At 55.0% G+C, this 15,100-nt stretch overlaps 1 protein-coding gene across 5 annotated transcripts; it reads left to right on the forward strand.

Moving 5' to 3' along the window:
* The first annotated feature begins 2,694 nt into the window (after positions 1-2,694).
* Positions 2,695-13,508, forward strand: CENPM (centromere protein M). Of its 5 annotated transcripts, none has more exons than XM_021687741.1 (6): positions 2,695-2,767; positions 3,316-3,395; positions 4,461-4,553; positions 7,245-7,324; positions 8,451-8,542; positions 12,736-13,508. In XM_021687741.1, the coding sequence occupies exons 1-6, from the start codon at positions 2,711-2,713 to the stop codon at positions 12,874-12,876; spliced, it is 543 nt and encodes a 180-aa protein (XP_021543416.1). In that variant the 5' UTR covers positions 2,695-2,710; the 3' UTR covers positions 12,877-13,508. The 5 variants fall into 5 exon arrangements, with proteins under 5 accessions (XP_021543416.1, XP_021543418.1, XP_021543415.1 ...); XM_021687740.1 differs by lacking the exon at positions 2,695-2,767 and adding an exon at positions 3,031-3,182; XM_021687743.1 differs by lacking the exon at positions 8,451-8,542.
* Positions 13,509-15,100: the final 1,592 nt, after the last annotated feature.

Genomic DNA, 15,100 nt, shown 5'->3' on the forward strand with positions numbered 1-15,100 from the left:
CTCATTACCATTGGACTTTTGGGGAGTCCCCTCCACACTCCGGGCAGGAGGAATCCAGGCCCGTCTGTGCTGGGGCAAGAACTCCATGAAGCCATGTACTTCCAGCTCTTTCTAAGCAAGATATAGTTTGGTCCACAGTGAGAAGGATGTAGGTTAGACAGGGATCATGCCTCTGCTCTCCCCGACATCACAGCACGGAACACACTGTGTGATCAGGATCTGGCTCCCCTACTCCAGAGTTGATATACAATGTCTGATTCATCTGTATTCTCAAGGTGGGACGAAGGGTCTGCCCTAGGAAATGATGAAAGAATCCCTGCTGAGAATTAATCAATGGATGTAAATCAATCCATTCATTCAACAAATAATTACCGAGCAACTACCATGGGCCAGGCACTTTTTAAAGGGCTGGACATACAGAATGACAAAGTCTCTGCTCTCCTGTGTCTTATGCTGTAGCTGGAGAGACAGACAATGAGCAAGTAATCATATAACTGTTGGAAGAAGCAATGGGCCATGGGCCCTGCACATCCCTGTGCATTCCTGCTGGGAATGCCAAGAGAGCAAGGCCCTCAAAGCTCTCTACCCAGACTATTTCTCAGGGTTGTGTTTGCAGCAAGCAGCCTTGAGGGAGGAGAAGGCCTCTCCCCCAACCCCGACAAAGAACAGGTATGCCTACCACTCGCTATAAAAGCGGTGAATCTCCGGGAGCCTGGATGGCTCAGTTGTTGGGCGTCTGCCTTTGGCTCGGGTCATGATCCCAGGGTCCTGGGATCGAGTCCCATATCGGGCTCTCTGGTCAGTGGGAGGCCTGCTTCTTCCTCTCCCACTCTCCCTACTTGTGTTCCCTCTCTCGCCGTCTCTCTCTCTGTTGAAAAATAAATAAAAATCTTAAAAAAAAAAAAAAGGCGGTGAATCTCTAATCCCTGTGTTCCTCTTCTATACTGCCATCCATGAGGTCTATAGGGCTCCGTGGTGGGTCCTTTGCAGGGCTAGGGGGACATGGGGTACTGACACAAACACATGTGAAGCCCCTGCTACTGTTGTTCTTACCATGAGTAATAGGAAACAAACTAGACAAAATCCTTTGTCTCTTACTCAGGAGTTTCATCCATGAAACAGTAACACACTATTACTAAACAATACTAAACAGTAACAGTTTATTAGTTTGTAAATATTGTACAATCTCAGAGGCTGTACAGTTCTTGACCACATGTGAAGTGGAGATTAGTACTGTTGAGAAAAATAGAGCAGAAAAAGGAAGACAAGGAGTATGGGGGAGACCTGATATTTTTTAAAGATGATGGAGGGTTTTTTTTGATAATTTATTTTTATTATTTTTAAGTATACTCTACCCCCAAGGTGGGGCTTGAACTCACAACCCCAAGTTCAAGAGTGGCATGCTCAACCAGCTGAGCCAGCCAGGCTCCCCAAGACTTGCTGTTTTAGATAGGATTGTTAAGAATTCTTAAGGCCCCTCTAAGAATTTTTTTAATTAAAAAATAAAAATTAGGGGCGCCTGGGTGGCTCAGTTGGTTAAGCACCTGCCTTCAGCTCAGGTCATGATCTCAGGACCCTGGGATTGAGCCCCATGTCAGGCTCAGCTGAGTCTTCTTCTCCCTCTGCCCCTCCCCCTGCTCATGCTCTCTCTCTCTAAAATAGTAAAATCTTAAAAATAAAAAAGAATTAGGGGCACCTGGGTGGCTCAGTCGTTAAGCATCTGCCTTCAGCTCAGGTCATGATCCCAGGTCCTGGGATGGAGCCCCACATCTGGCTCCCTGCTCCGCAGGAGGCCTGCTTCTCCCTCTCCCACTCCCCCTGCTTGTGTTCCCTCTCTCGCTGTGTCTCTCTTTGTCAAATAAAAAATAAATAAATAAATAAAATTTTAAAAATAAAAATTAATAAACATTTTAAATATTTTTAAATAAAAAATAAAATAAATAGATAAAATTTTTAAAATAAAATTTTTTTTCTAAAAAAAGAAAGGACCCCCTGATAAGGTGGCGCTGGAGCAGATACGTGGACAAAGTGAGAAAACAAGCCAAGTGACTATTTGGGAGAAGAGATTTTCAGCCACAGGGTACCATAGGGACAAGGCAGGAAGTAGGAGGATACTTGGAATATCTGAAGAACAGCCTAGTGGCCGTGTGACCAGAAGAGTGAAAGAGGGAGAAGAGCAGAAGATGAGGTTGGGGAGATTGTCAGGGATCAGAACGCATAGAGCCACAAAGTCCATGTAAGGCATTTGCAATGTACTCTGAATGGGGTGGGAACTGTCGGTGGGGTTTGATCAGGTTCTGTTTTATTTATTTATTTTTTGTTCTGTTTTAAAAAGGATGACTCTGGGTGGCTCCGTAGTTAAGCATCTGCCTTGGGCTCAGGTCATGATCTCAGGGTCCTGTGATCGAGCCGCGCATGAAGCTCCACATCGGAGCCTGCTTCTCCCTCTCCCACTCCCCCTGCTTGTGTTCCCGCTCTCGCTGTGTCTCTTTCTTTAAAAAAAAAAAAAAAAAAAGAGCCTGTGGCCAGAGCTGGAACTCCCCTCTCAAAAAAGGAGGTAGGGGTTCCTTTAAGAGGGCTCCACCCCGTCCCGCGAAGCCCCGCCCAGATTATGGTCACGTGGCCCTCGGTCGCTAACTTAAGGGCGGGCCTCTGCGCGGTTTGAAAGATCTGCGCGCGCTGCGGAGTGGCGGTTCTGCCAGTGGCTGGGATGTCGGTGTTGCGGCCGCTGGACAAGCAGCCTGGCCTGAACACGGCCACCATCTTGGTAGGCGTCAGCTGCTCCGCTTCCCCGCTCGCCTTCCTTCCTTGGCTGCGCCTCCGCTGCCCGCTCCTCTGCGCTCTCTCAGGTTCTGGAGCGCGCTTTTTGGGCCGGGGTGTGGTGGGCGGGAGAGCCACACTCTGAACCAATCGAAGTAGCCTCCCTCTGAGGCTGAAGGACGCCCCCACCAATAGGTGCGCGGCGGGCTCTTTCCCCGCTTGTGATTGGTAGGGCTGCTGGGCGGGGAGACTGGGCTGGGTCCCGGGAGGCTGAGTTCAGCGCGGGGCCGGTAATGTGCTTCCCGGGGTCGCTGGTCCGGCCGCCCGAGGGAGTGTACCGGGAGGTTAGAAGTGCTGTGCGGACAGGACCGGAGCGGCTGCAGCCTGGGCCCTCAACCCGTGCCTGGCGGAGCTCTCTCTCGGTAAAGGGCGCCCTGCGCGCGCGAGCGGGAATCCTGGGAGTCGCGCGCTGTTCGGTCTGTGGCCTGATCCCCAGGCCTTCCGGCGGGACTGCTGTGCCCAGACATCAGTAGGCCGCCTTCTCTCCCTGGGCAGCTGGTGGGCACGGAAGATGCTCTTCTGCAGCAGCTGGCCGACTCGATGCTCAAGGAGGACTGCGCCTCGGAGCTGAAGGTGTAAGTAGCCGAGGCTGGGAGTGTCCGATCGCTCTGCGGTGGCCTGAACTGTGGGCTGCCCGGGAGGGCGAGCGGAAGAGCTGCCAGAGAGGCGGGCGCAGGTGGGGCCAGGCCCGCGAGGCGTGATCCGTCCCCAGATAAGGGATCCTCCATCACTGTCTGTCACACACTTCTGTTTTCCTGCAGCACTTGTCACCACAGGAAATGTCCTTGTTCACCTGTTTACTTGTTTCCGGTCTGCCACCCCCATGGACCCCCAGGTCAGCCCCTTGAGGTCAGGGACTTTGACTTTTTTCACTACTGAATCCCAGGTGGTTTGAGCAGTGCTTGGCACAGAGGAGTGTTCAGATACCCCCCAGATACTTTTTAGTCAAGAAAAGTTGACTAAAGAAGTAGTATTCTGTTTTTCTTTTTCTACCTGATGGAGAGTAGAAACAGCTGCTGGTGGGAATCAGGTGACTGGATATATGTGGGTGTCATTCTCCCTGATAGATAAGCTCCAGAGGCTCATGTTGAAGGAGAAGGATCCCAGTCTACAGGGTGTTCCTCCATGGGAATCAGAAATACCCCTCACTACGAGAATAAACCCCGTTACAGCATTTGAAAGACTCTGATGAGGGAACAAGTTCAGACGGGAGTGATGAGGGTGACTTACCCAAGGTCACATAGCTGATAATTGGCAGACCTGAGATTTGAGCCTACTTCCATCACCCTCCAAAGGGGTTCAGCCTTAACCCCTAATCTTCACAGTCTAACACCCCACTTCTGAGCCTGATCTCCCTCCCACCATGCAGTGTAGCTGGCTAGCCCCATGCCACCTTATATCCCGAACTCCCTCTTGCCAAGGTGGTTCCCAAACGGAGCTCCTTTCTGGCAGAAGGAGTCAGTCTAGATAGGACCAGCTCTGCCCTGTCCCTATGCTCACCTGAGGAGTCTAGCCCACAAGAGCCTCCGGGGAATAGGCGAGGAGCCCTTGACAGCCTCATACCCCATGGAGGGCAGCATGTGAAAGTTCACTGTGATGTGGGTATGTATATCTTTATCCTGCAATTTCTCATTTTTCAGCCACCTGGCAAGGTCCCTCCCCCTGCCCTCCAATGTGAATCGGCCCCGAATTGACCTGATCGTGTTCGTGGTCAACCTTCACAGCAAGTACAGGTGAGAGCCAGAGATTAGGGGCTGTCAGGGCTCAGCTAGACCTGGCTTAGGGGTGCACGGGGATGGTGACCTCACTTGTGATGGAAGGAGAGGACACAGGGAGAGGCTGCCTGGGGTTAGCACAGAGGCTGAGGATGGGGCAAGCGCATGATAGTTTTTTTTAAAGATTTTATTTATTTATTTGACAGAGAGGGACACAGTGAAAGAAGGAACACAAGCAGGGGGAGTGGGAGAGGGACAAGCAGGCTTCCAGCTGAGCAGGGAGCCCGATGCGGGGCTCGATCTCAGGACCCTGGGATCATGACCTGAGCCAAAGGCAGACACTTAACGACTGAGCCACCCAGGCACCCCGCAAGTGCATGATATTTTAAAGACACTGATAAAGGGGCACCTGGGTGGCTCAGTCGGTTAAAGCATCAGACTTGATTTCGGCTCAGGTCATGATCTCAGGGTCCTGGGATTGAGCTCCACGTCAAGCTCCACACTCAGCACGGAATCTGCTTGAGATTCTCTCCCCTTCTCCCTCTGTTCCTCCCCGCTATGTGCTTGCTGTCTCTCTCAAATAAATATATTTAAAAAAATAAAAAATAAAGACACTAATTAACTCCAGCAGTGGCATCAGTCAATTATCTAAAGCTTTCTGCAGCCTTCTCTGTATCCCTGATGGCAGGCCCAGACCCCTGTCCCCAAGGTGTTCCCAACCCACTGGGAGAGGAAGCTAGATTCCTGAACAGACGAGTACAGTATCTGGCATACTATAAAAGAAGAATATGTTGGGCTATGAGAGCCCCAACAAGACCTCTGACTCTCAGGACTTGGGGCAGGGTAGACTTTCTGCTGGAGGTGACCAGGTCGAGCTAGCCTGGTAAAAATGGGAGTCAGAAGAAGGTTCCAGATGAAGAAGTTTAACGTAACAGGCAGGAGGAGCGTAATGTGTGTGCAGGACGGTGAAGGCCAGTCCAGGCTCAGGAGCCCAGTGCAGTGTGGGGCTTTAGCCAGGGGAGAATGAGTGGTGGTGATGTTGGGGGCCCGGCCTGGCCTCCCTGTGGTGCTGGCTGCCCTGGGGGACAGGACTGCAGCCAACCTGGGGAGTACAGAGGAAGGTCTGCTCTCTCCCTCTTGGGGGATGGCTGACTGAGGTTAGGCAGGGTGCAGCATCCAGCACAGAAACCAAGGCAGACACCCAGTCATGTGGGGGTTAAGGGAAGGCTGGTGGAAACACCTAGAACCAGGGACATAGAGCTACCAGACACACCCAGCAGCAGGATCAAATCCAAACCTGCTGCCCAGCCAGCTGGAACAGGTGGGCAGTGATTGGAGCCCATGGTGGGGCAGAGAAAGGCCTGAGATCTGCCATGATTGCTAGAGGTCCTAACTCAGCAGATCTGTTGCTCTTTGGGTGAGACCTCTCTGTTCAAAAGGGACACTGACTGGTCTCTGGGGAGATTCTGCTCTACAGTCATACTTAGGGGCAGAGAGCCGTCCTTACCGTTTGTCTCAGGCCTTGCTCTTTCAGCTGAAACCTTGGCTTGGTTCACCTGACCAAGTTGGCGTTTCGGCCAGGAGACAACAGATTTCATCACTCGTTGGACACCAGTGAATGAAACCCTTGACCCACAAGGTCAAAGTGCCCTTTTCCTAGAGGAAAAGACTGTTTTCATATACTTGATATGACTGTAAATACTGTCACCTTATTGGAAAGCAATTTTGTGATATCTAGGTACTTTTTTTTTTTTAGAGAGAGAGCGTGCGTGCACATGCACAAGTCGGGGTGGGCAGAGGCAGAAGGAGAGGGAGAATCTCAAGCCCCAACACGGGGCTCTATCTCAGGACCCTGAGATCATGACCTGAGCCGAAACCAAGAGTCAAGAGTCAGACGCTCAACTCACTGAGCCACCCAGGTGCCCCTACCTAGTTACATTTTAGAAAGACATACATTGTGACCCAGCCATTCTGCATCTAGCATCTTTCCTACAGAAACATTTGCCCACATGTGTGAGAATACAAGGAAAAGAATGTTCATGCGGCATTCTTTGTAATGGTGAAAAATTGGAGACCGTGTAAGTGTCCATCACTTAGAAAATAGATCGTGATACCAGGTGATCATTCCAAAGAATGTAACAGGTCGAACCCAACCAAACCCAACTACATGCTTATACATATCACTGCCTGTATTTGCATATGAGAAATTCATATGCATATGCAAATGGCATTATACCCCAAACGGTGGGCAGCAGTAACCTCCAGGATATTGAGACGGAAGGTTGATGCTGGAGAGGGAGACTTACTTTTTACTGAATGCGTCCATATTTACTGTTGGATTGTTCTACTGGCTTGAGTCACTTTGTAATTAAAAGTCCTTGAACAAAATGAAAAGAGCAAAAATACTCCCCTAGTGGTGTTTCCTCTTTTTTTTTTTTAAATGTTTATTTATTCATGAGAGTCAGAGAGAGAGAGAGAGAGGCAGAGGGAGAAGCAGGCTTCCCGCCTAGCAGGGAACCCGATGCGGGACTCGATCCCAGAACCCTGGGATCATGACCTGAGCCGAAGGCAGACACTTAACCCTCTGAGCCACCCAGGCGCCCCGTGGTGTTTCCTCTTACATCTCCTTCCCCGGCCTCTCTGGGATGAGGGAGGCCTTCTGCCTTCTCGGTGGTAAGGTCTGTCCTCTGGTTTGTCCTCTCGCACCAGCCTCCGGAACGTGGAGGAGTCGCTGCACCACGTGGACGCCACCTTCTTCCTGGGGAAGGTGGGCTTCCTCATCACGGGCGGTAAGTGCATCCCTGCTTGGCCCCCGCCGCGGGTGCTGTGTGCCTGGCACTGTGTAGACTCCTCACTGAGGCCACCCTGGGGGGACGGAAAGAACGTGAGCTTCAGGATCTGACCTGTTGGCCGTCTCTCCGAAAGCAGATCTGAGCAGATCATTCTGCTGAGATAGTTGCGGAGAGTTACCCGGTGACTCCCTGTGGCTTTCAGAGTAAAATCCCAACTCCCGTGAAGACACGATTTTGGCCTTCCACCTTCCTGTCTGGGCTTGTCTCCTGTCACTCTCCCGTTCTTTGGTTCGGCTTATAGTTCTCAACAAGTCCTGCTGTTCCGGAGACTTTGTCATATTTAACAGCAGAAATAGCAGTAGCTCGCCTTTCCTGAGCACTCACTGTATACCAGACATTGTTCCAAAAGTGCTTCGTTTCTGTATCACTTCATCTTCACTACACACAACCCTTTGAGGCACATACTGTTAGGTTGTGTAGCTGAGGAAACTACCCGTGTGGTTAAGTAACCTGCCCGAGGCCCACCGCTAAAAGTGGTGGAGCCAATATTCATACCTCCGGAGTCCAGGCCCTTAATGATCATATCCTACAGCTTCTCTTGAATGCTCTTCTCTTTGCCTAGCTAACCCCTATTTCCCGTCTCGTGGGGGACACCTCCCTGACCAGCCCTGCAGTCCGGGCGCCAAGGAGTCCATCCCATAGACTCCCCACCCTTCCTCCTACATGGGTGGTGTGTCTGAGCTCTCTGCCCCCACCCAGCTGAACCGTGAACTCCTGAAGGGGGGAGGGCCTGGCACAGATTATTCTCAATAAGCATTGATGAATAAGGAATCCCAGGTCATTCCTGTAGATTAATTAATTGAATCTCTATAATACTGGGGGCCATTCCCATCCTCATCCCATCCTCAACACGAGATGAGGAAACTCGTGTTTTTATATAGCACTCTCTCCGGGGCCTTCCAGCTTTATGTTCTAATTTGATGAAAAGCAGGTTGAACAGGATGGTCACCCCACTGACCAGTAAGCAACTGAGACGGGTAGTGAATGAGTTTTCCCAGTGTTTCCTGGCTCCCAGCTGCGAAGGCAGACATTCCAGCCCGTGGCCCTCACGGTTTCTCCGCAGCTGGGCGGGAGGGCCACTGCAGCATTCACTGGAACACCGTCGTGAGGCTGGCCCGCACCTACCGGAGCCCTCTGCTCTTCTGTGACCTGGAGGTGAGGACACGGATCGCGTGGGCACAGGGAAGGGGCCGTCAGCACGCCGTGGGTGTGTCGAGAACGCTTCTCGGAGGGTCGTTGCGTGCCCGAGCAAGGGGGTCCTGATGTGAAGACACAGGATCGTGATTTGAACCCTGGCTTGTCTGCTCACGGGCTGTACCTTGGGTGCAGCAGTCACCCTAAGCATCAGGGTGCACAGATGTAAAGCAGGGCAGTGATACGCGTTCAGCCCGAGCACCTCTTAGATGCCAGGTGGTAGAGCTTGTGCCTTGCTTTTTCTCTTGCTTTGTTTTCTCTCATAACTAAGTCTTGTGTGTGTATGGGTGGGTCCTCATTAATATCGCACTCTCCTGCTGGGCTGGAAATGCTGTGACACCAGGCATCTTGTCTGTTTCATTAACCAGGGCCGCTCATGTCCCCCAGCCGTCAGAATGCCCACTGTCCCCCTTATGCCCCTGGACTGCAGGCCTGGTCCAGTCCCAGCCTGGGGCACGGCATCCGGCAGGCAGCAGGGATGGCGGGGGAGTGGGTGGGTAGAGGGTTGGAGGGATGTGTATGGTGTCGGTTCTGCCCCAACTCGCTTCTGTTGGCGTTTCTCAGTGGTGATCCTAATTATGAGCACAGCAGAGCGGATTTCTATTTTGCTGATACATTTTGCTCTTCAGCTTCTCTTTCTGCAGTATGAATCCTGACTTTTTGCTAAAAGTGCCCAGCAGCTGCTTCCTCTGGGTGGTCTTCAGAGGGCTCCCAGGGCCTGGGCCGCCCCACACACGTACCAGACCTGCTCAGTTAGTTTTGGGGTCTATTTATTGGGTTTGAGGTTCATTTCTGCTCTGTTCTGGGTCTTGCATCTGTTCCCAAAGGCCAAGTGATGTCATGCAGAGAGAGCTGAGTCAGCACCCTGTCCGTTATCACCACCGAGACCTGGGGTTCTTAGTCATGGGTCTGTGGACACCTCTGGACTGAGGCTAGAATTCGGGGGATCTGTGAACTTGTGCAAGAGGAAAATAATTCTTTCTTTCCCACTAAACTCTATGTGAAATTTAGCATTATGAATAAAGGCAAGAGATGTAGGTAGTACTAGCAGGGGCTAGGGCTGTTTTACCAGCAGAAATGGCAGATGTTTCCATCTCGTAAGGGGATGGGCAGCTCTCCTTATTCAGTGCATCAATAAAGATGCACACCCTACTCTGTCACAAACTCGTTCTTCGTATTTGATGACTATTTTAGTCAGCACTCTGATGTCAGATAGGACACTGAGGCCTGGGGCACTCCCGAATTGCCTTCCCGTCCAGGCTTTTCTCACCACGTACCCCAGAAACCCAAGACCTGCTTGCTCAGTCACACAGCTAGTAAGTTAGCGGCAGAGCCCGCGGGTTTGCAAACAGCTGTCCCCTGCCCTTCCTAGTCTGCTGACTGTGTAGCTTTGAACAAGTCGCTTCCCCTACATGCAGCCTTCATCTCCTTATCTCCAAAGGGGAATCCTAATCTTTGCTCCACAGCTCAGGTACCTCAAACCTTCGGTGGTTCCTGCTGCGGTGCCCCCTACTTGGCCCTGTGTGGTGCAGTCCTCCTTGTGGCCAGTAGGTGGCAGGCCACACCAGGTCCGGGTCTCGGGAGCCTGAGCGCCCAGGAAAAGGCCTGTGGCCCCCTGTCTGTTTGCAGGCAGCAGCTGGCCTGCCCTCAGACGAAGCACCCGGCGTTTGGACAGTCATCACTCCTCGTCCCTGTGCTGTCCTTTGCAGGGCACACTCCACATACCTGAGTTTGAGCCTCGCTGTATTTTAAAGCCTTGCAGGGCAGGAATTTTCAGCCCCCTTTTACACATGAAGAAACACATTCGAGAAGCTGGGGGATTGGCGCAGTGACTGTATTTCCGAGCGCCGCTGACAGGGCCCTGTGCCGTTCCCGAGCACACAAATGAGCCAGGCATTGCACCTGCCCCCTCGGAATCGGGTGAGCTAGACCAGCAGGTGCGGCGTGCCACAGCAGAAGGACTTGCGGAGACCTAGAAGCCTGGTGGTAGGATGAAGTCATTCCTGCAGGTGACGGGAGCAGCCTGATGTGCTCAGACTTGGGTTTGGGGCCACATCTCCGGATTGGAGGAGGCCCGGCCAGGGACGAGGCTTGGGGGTCGAGGCTGCTGCAGGAGGCCAGCCGGGGAGCCTAGGTGCGAGCAGCAACAGCCAGCTCGGAGGTATATTTCGGGGGGCAAAGCCACAGAACTCAGAGGGAGAGGATTTCGGCAACAAAGACTTCTTAGGTCCAGTGTGCCAAGCACTGTTTAGGCACTAGGGACGCAGCATAGAACAAAAGAGTGAAAGAAGAAGAAAAAAATCCCAGCTCTGTTGTCGTGGAGGGAACAAAGTAAAGAAGTCAAGGGTGCGACGTGTTAGAAAGTGAGGATGTGGTGGGTCAGGTGGTAAAGCGGTTACAGTTTAGCGGGCTTGTTGGGAGTGACTGTTAATGAGACCTTGGAAGACCTGAAGACGGGAGGAGGGCAGGCCCTGGAAGGAGCACATGAGGCCGAAGGAACAGCAAGCGCCAAGGCCTGTCGTGTGGGGCCTGCCTGGTGTGTCCAGGGTCCCCCAGAGAGGCCTCGGGCCCGAGCGCAGCAAACACAGGGCAGAGTAGTGGTGGATGCGCCAGTCACCGCGTCGCCAGAGCAGGGGGGCCTTGTGGGCCTCAGTGAGGGCGGTGGCTTTTGGCTGAGTAAACCGGGAGCCACAGGGAGGGTGCGGGGGCAGGGAGGGATGTGGCCTGACCTGGGCTTTATTTATTTTTCTTTTCTATTTATGTGATGCGGGTCTAAATGGATCCCTCCAGCTGTTGGGAGGAGAGTATGTAGAAGGGAAGCGGGGGCAGAAATGGGGAAATGGGGGGGGCTGTTTCTGGAAGAGTTAGAAGTGGCCTGGGCTCCATGGTGTTCAGAGAAGAGGGAGGCAGGACCGTCTGCAGTACTGGGGCTTTTCCAGGGTGGAGCCCACCGACTGTGCAGGTGGCCTGGGTGTGAGACATGGGAGAAGGGAGGCTCAGGGCGGCCCTGGAGTTTTCAGCTGAGCCGCTGTTAGGATGGAGCTGCCTTTGGCTGAGATGGGGCGACTGCAGGGGGGACGGGTTGGGAGGACCCTCAGGGACTCCACTGGGGACATGCTAATAAGATCAGGGTGTCTCGGGTAGGGAGCCGCATATGTGCGTCTGATGTTCAGAGGGAGGGTCTGGAGATGTAATTTGGGCATCGTAGGCAGTGAGATGGTTTTAGATCACGGAACTGGATGAGGTCTCCAGGGAGTGTGTGGGGAGAAGCCCTGCAAAGGCCAAGGCTGTGGGCGGGGGCAGCACTTAGAACTTAGATGTGTGACAGGAGGGAGCAGCCTGTGAGGTGGGAGGAGGTGGGGGGGGTGTGGCCTCCCGGGGGCGGGGGGCAGGTGGGAAGCATTCGGGGGGGGGGGGGGGTGCTGTGGCAGACCAGGGTCTGCTGAGAGGAGACTCGGTGAGAATGACAGCCGCCTCTGGATTTGGAATAGTTGAGGTGACTGGTCGGACGGTGAGGCCCGCTTCCTCAGTTAGAGGAGGAGCAAGGGGAGCACGAGACGCTCCTAAGGCGGCCGTTGTCAGGGAAGGGCAACCGAGCATCGAGCATCGTTTGTCCTTCACCAGGCACCGACGTGGCGCCAGGCCCCGGGGTCAGAGTTGCTCGCCCTACCTGACCCCACCCCACGGCGCCTCTGGGTCCCTGCCTTCGAAAGCCCTGCTAAAGGAACTCTGTTGATGGCACCTCCCTGTCCCCATGAGGGCCACTCTGGGTCCACTCCTCTTTTCCACGCCTGGGAGTGTCTTCCTCGCTCCCAGGTAAGGAGCCTTTGGAGCTTCTGCCTCCTGGGCATCGGTTGGAACTAGCTCTGGTTCAGATCCCAGCTGGGCGGCCACTAGACACTTCGCCTACTTCACCAGCCCCGCTTGCTAAGCTTTGTTTCCTCTGGAGGAGGGGCCGTCGCCTGTGGTGTCCCTGGAGGGCGTTTGAAGGCTCTGTAAGCCGGAGCAGTTGGAAGCTGCTGGGTGAGGAGTGCTGCGGACAGGGGCCTGGCCGTGATGGGCAGTGGTGTCCGAATCCGGCCCCCCTTTGGCAGCCTGTGCAGCTGCTCTGGCCCGGATTCGCCTCACCCCTGTCCTCCGCTCTCCCTCTGCAGGTGGAAGGCTTTCGAGCCACGGTGGCCCAGCGCCTGGTGCGCATGCTGCAGATCTGCGCGGGCCACGTGCCTGGTGTCTCAGCCCTGAACCTGCTGTCCCTGCTGAGGAGCTCTGAGAACCCCGCCCTGGAGGACGTGTGAGAGCCGCCGGCCCCCCGAGCTGGCCCTCCCCACGGCCCGGTGCCTGGCGCGGGGGACTTCCGCTGTTGCCTGCCGGGCTCTGGGTCAGCGGTCGGTTCCCCGCACGGCCCAGACTCGGAGCCCCGCTGGTGGGAATGCAGCCCCCTCCCCGCCATGCTCTTCATCCACCTGCCGGGCTCCCTCTCCACCTCAGGCTTCGCTTGAACAAAGCGTCCATGGCTCAAAAATAAGTTTGAAAACCCCTGGTCTCCTCCACCACCTTGACTGTGCAGATGAGGACACTGACTCCGGACAGTTAGGGTCGGGCAGGGGAGCTTGGACTCTGCGACCCAATCTGACCCCACATCCTAGCCTTGCCATCCTTACAGAGCCTGCTGTGGCCTCATAGAGCCTCAGTTTCCCAGGTGTGTAATGGAGATCGTTCTAGTGTCCTTGCTGCATTGCAAGGACTGAATGAAATGACAAGCCCGCAGCTGTATTTCTCCCTCCACTTGTATTCCGTGTATCCCATGATCCTTTGCAGTAAGACCTTGCCTGGTACCAGCTAAGCGCTCAGTGAACGGTCACTCGTGTGAAATCCCACGGAGCTAGGTTCAAAAGCTGGTGCAAACCCAGGAATTACACTGTTTATGAATTGATATATTTGTGGGAATTATGTGAGAGGCTGTCTGGAGGGCTGGCTCCCGGCTTGGCGGCCAGGGCTTGCGCCGTGACTGTGGCTCCCCGTCTCCTCTGGGTCTAATGAGGATTTGCAGAAGTGCCAGGGTTGGAGTCCAGGAATCCGGTCAGCCAGCTGGGCACACGGGGGCTGGTGGACGGGACCTCAGGAGGAGAGCCGGGCCTGGGCTCCCTTGGACCATGACGCTGCCCCCCACCCCGCTAGTGCCGGGCCCTGCCTGGTGCCCGGGGCAGGGCCGGCCCCGCGGGGCCTCCGCTTCGACTTTGCCATCACAGCCGGAGCCCATGCTCCCCATGAGGTGGGGCCACTTGAAACTCATGAGGGCGGGGCCTGCCTTTCTCCTTTCCGGGGGCTCCTGCCCGAGCCTGGCCCAGCGCCGCACCCCTAGTGCTCAGTAAGTTCCGGCAGCCAGACACCTGGCTGGTTGGAGGCCGCCCCACGGGGCCCACCGAGCACCTCAGCTGCGAAGATTCCAGTTGAGGTCCCCCGTGTCCGCGACGCAGCAGGGCACTGCACACTTTAGTCTCCTCACCAGCCGCTCCTGTGCCACCCCCACCCCTGTCCCGGTGGACCTGCGAGGTTGATACTGTTTCCCTACTTCCGCTCGAGGAGCCAGGACTGCAGCGGCCAGAGGTGGGTCCACGTCACACAGCTAATGGGGGGCCGCCTCCAGACCCCCCTCTGCTCTTCCCTCCAGTCGTTTTCTTAGGTGCCTAATGGTTGGACAAATGTTCTCGTGCTTCTGCTGGGCAGGCCCTGACTGAGAAAGCAGCCGTCAGGAAGGGCAGTCTCAAGGAGCCGCTCCCATGTGCTGGGGTCCGCGCCTCAGGACAGGGGCAGGCCTGGGGGAGGAGAGGGCGAGGAGCAGGGTGGGAGCACTGCCCGAGCCAGGGAGAATATGACTGCAGATGTGGGGCTCCTCGGCGCTGGGGAAGGGAGCCCAGCTCCCGTGGTGAGGTTGCTGCGTCCAGGGTTGAAGGAAGAGGCCGAGGTGAGAAGTAGAAGTGTGTGTTGGTCTCTGAGGGGATGGGCAAGATCGGCAGAGGCCCGGTGCCCCCTAGGAACCAGCCTTGTCTCAGCTCCTCAGTAGCCTGGGCCAGAGAAGGTGGGGCTTTGTAGGGCAGTGTGGAGAGGGGGTGCAAGTAGGGTAGGTCTCTGGGAGCTGATGGAGCAGGTATCCAAGCAGAAGAGCAAGGCAGCCTGGACACAGCCTGCCTGCCTCCGCTGGGCACGGCACTTCGTTGGAGACCCGGGGTCTCCCCATCCCCCTGGCCTCCCCCCAGCCGGCACGGGGCACACTTCTCTCTCTGGTCCCTGTGCCATGTTTTCTTTGCCACCTGGTGCCATTTAACAAGAGAAGTGGCATTACACTCCAGCCGAGGATCTGAGAGCCTTCCAAGTGCCGGGGGGACTCGGTGCTGTCACGGCTGCCAACTCCAGCGAGCTTGGCAGGGGCCCAGGAACCGAGAGGCCGCGTCTGCCTCACAGCACAGCTGAGCAGCGCTGAACAACAGTCAGCAGCCCTCCCAGGCCTGTGCCCCCGGC

Source organism: Neomonachus schauinslandi, chromosome 5 (genome assembly GCF_002201575.2).
Source record: "Neomonachus schauinslandi chromosome 5, ASM220157v2, whole genome shotgun sequence".
Classification (NCBI taxonomy): domain Eukaryota; kingdom Metazoa; phylum Chordata; class Mammalia; order Carnivora; family Phocidae; genus Neomonachus; species Neomonachus schauinslandi.

Coding starts and splice junctions, on each gene's coding strand:
- CENPM (XM_021687740.1), top strand. CDS start 3,054: ATGTGCTTCCCGGGGTCGCTGGTCCGGCCGCCCGAGGGAGTGTACCGG. Junction 3,396..4,460: donor TGCGCCTCGGAGCTGAAGGT/GTAAGTAGCCGA, acceptor CTCATTTTTCAG/CCACCTGGCAAGGTCCCTCC. Junction 4,554..7,244: donor AACCTTCACAGCAAGTACAG/GTGAGAGCCAGA, acceptor CTCTCGCACCAG/CCTCCGGAACGTGGAGGAGT.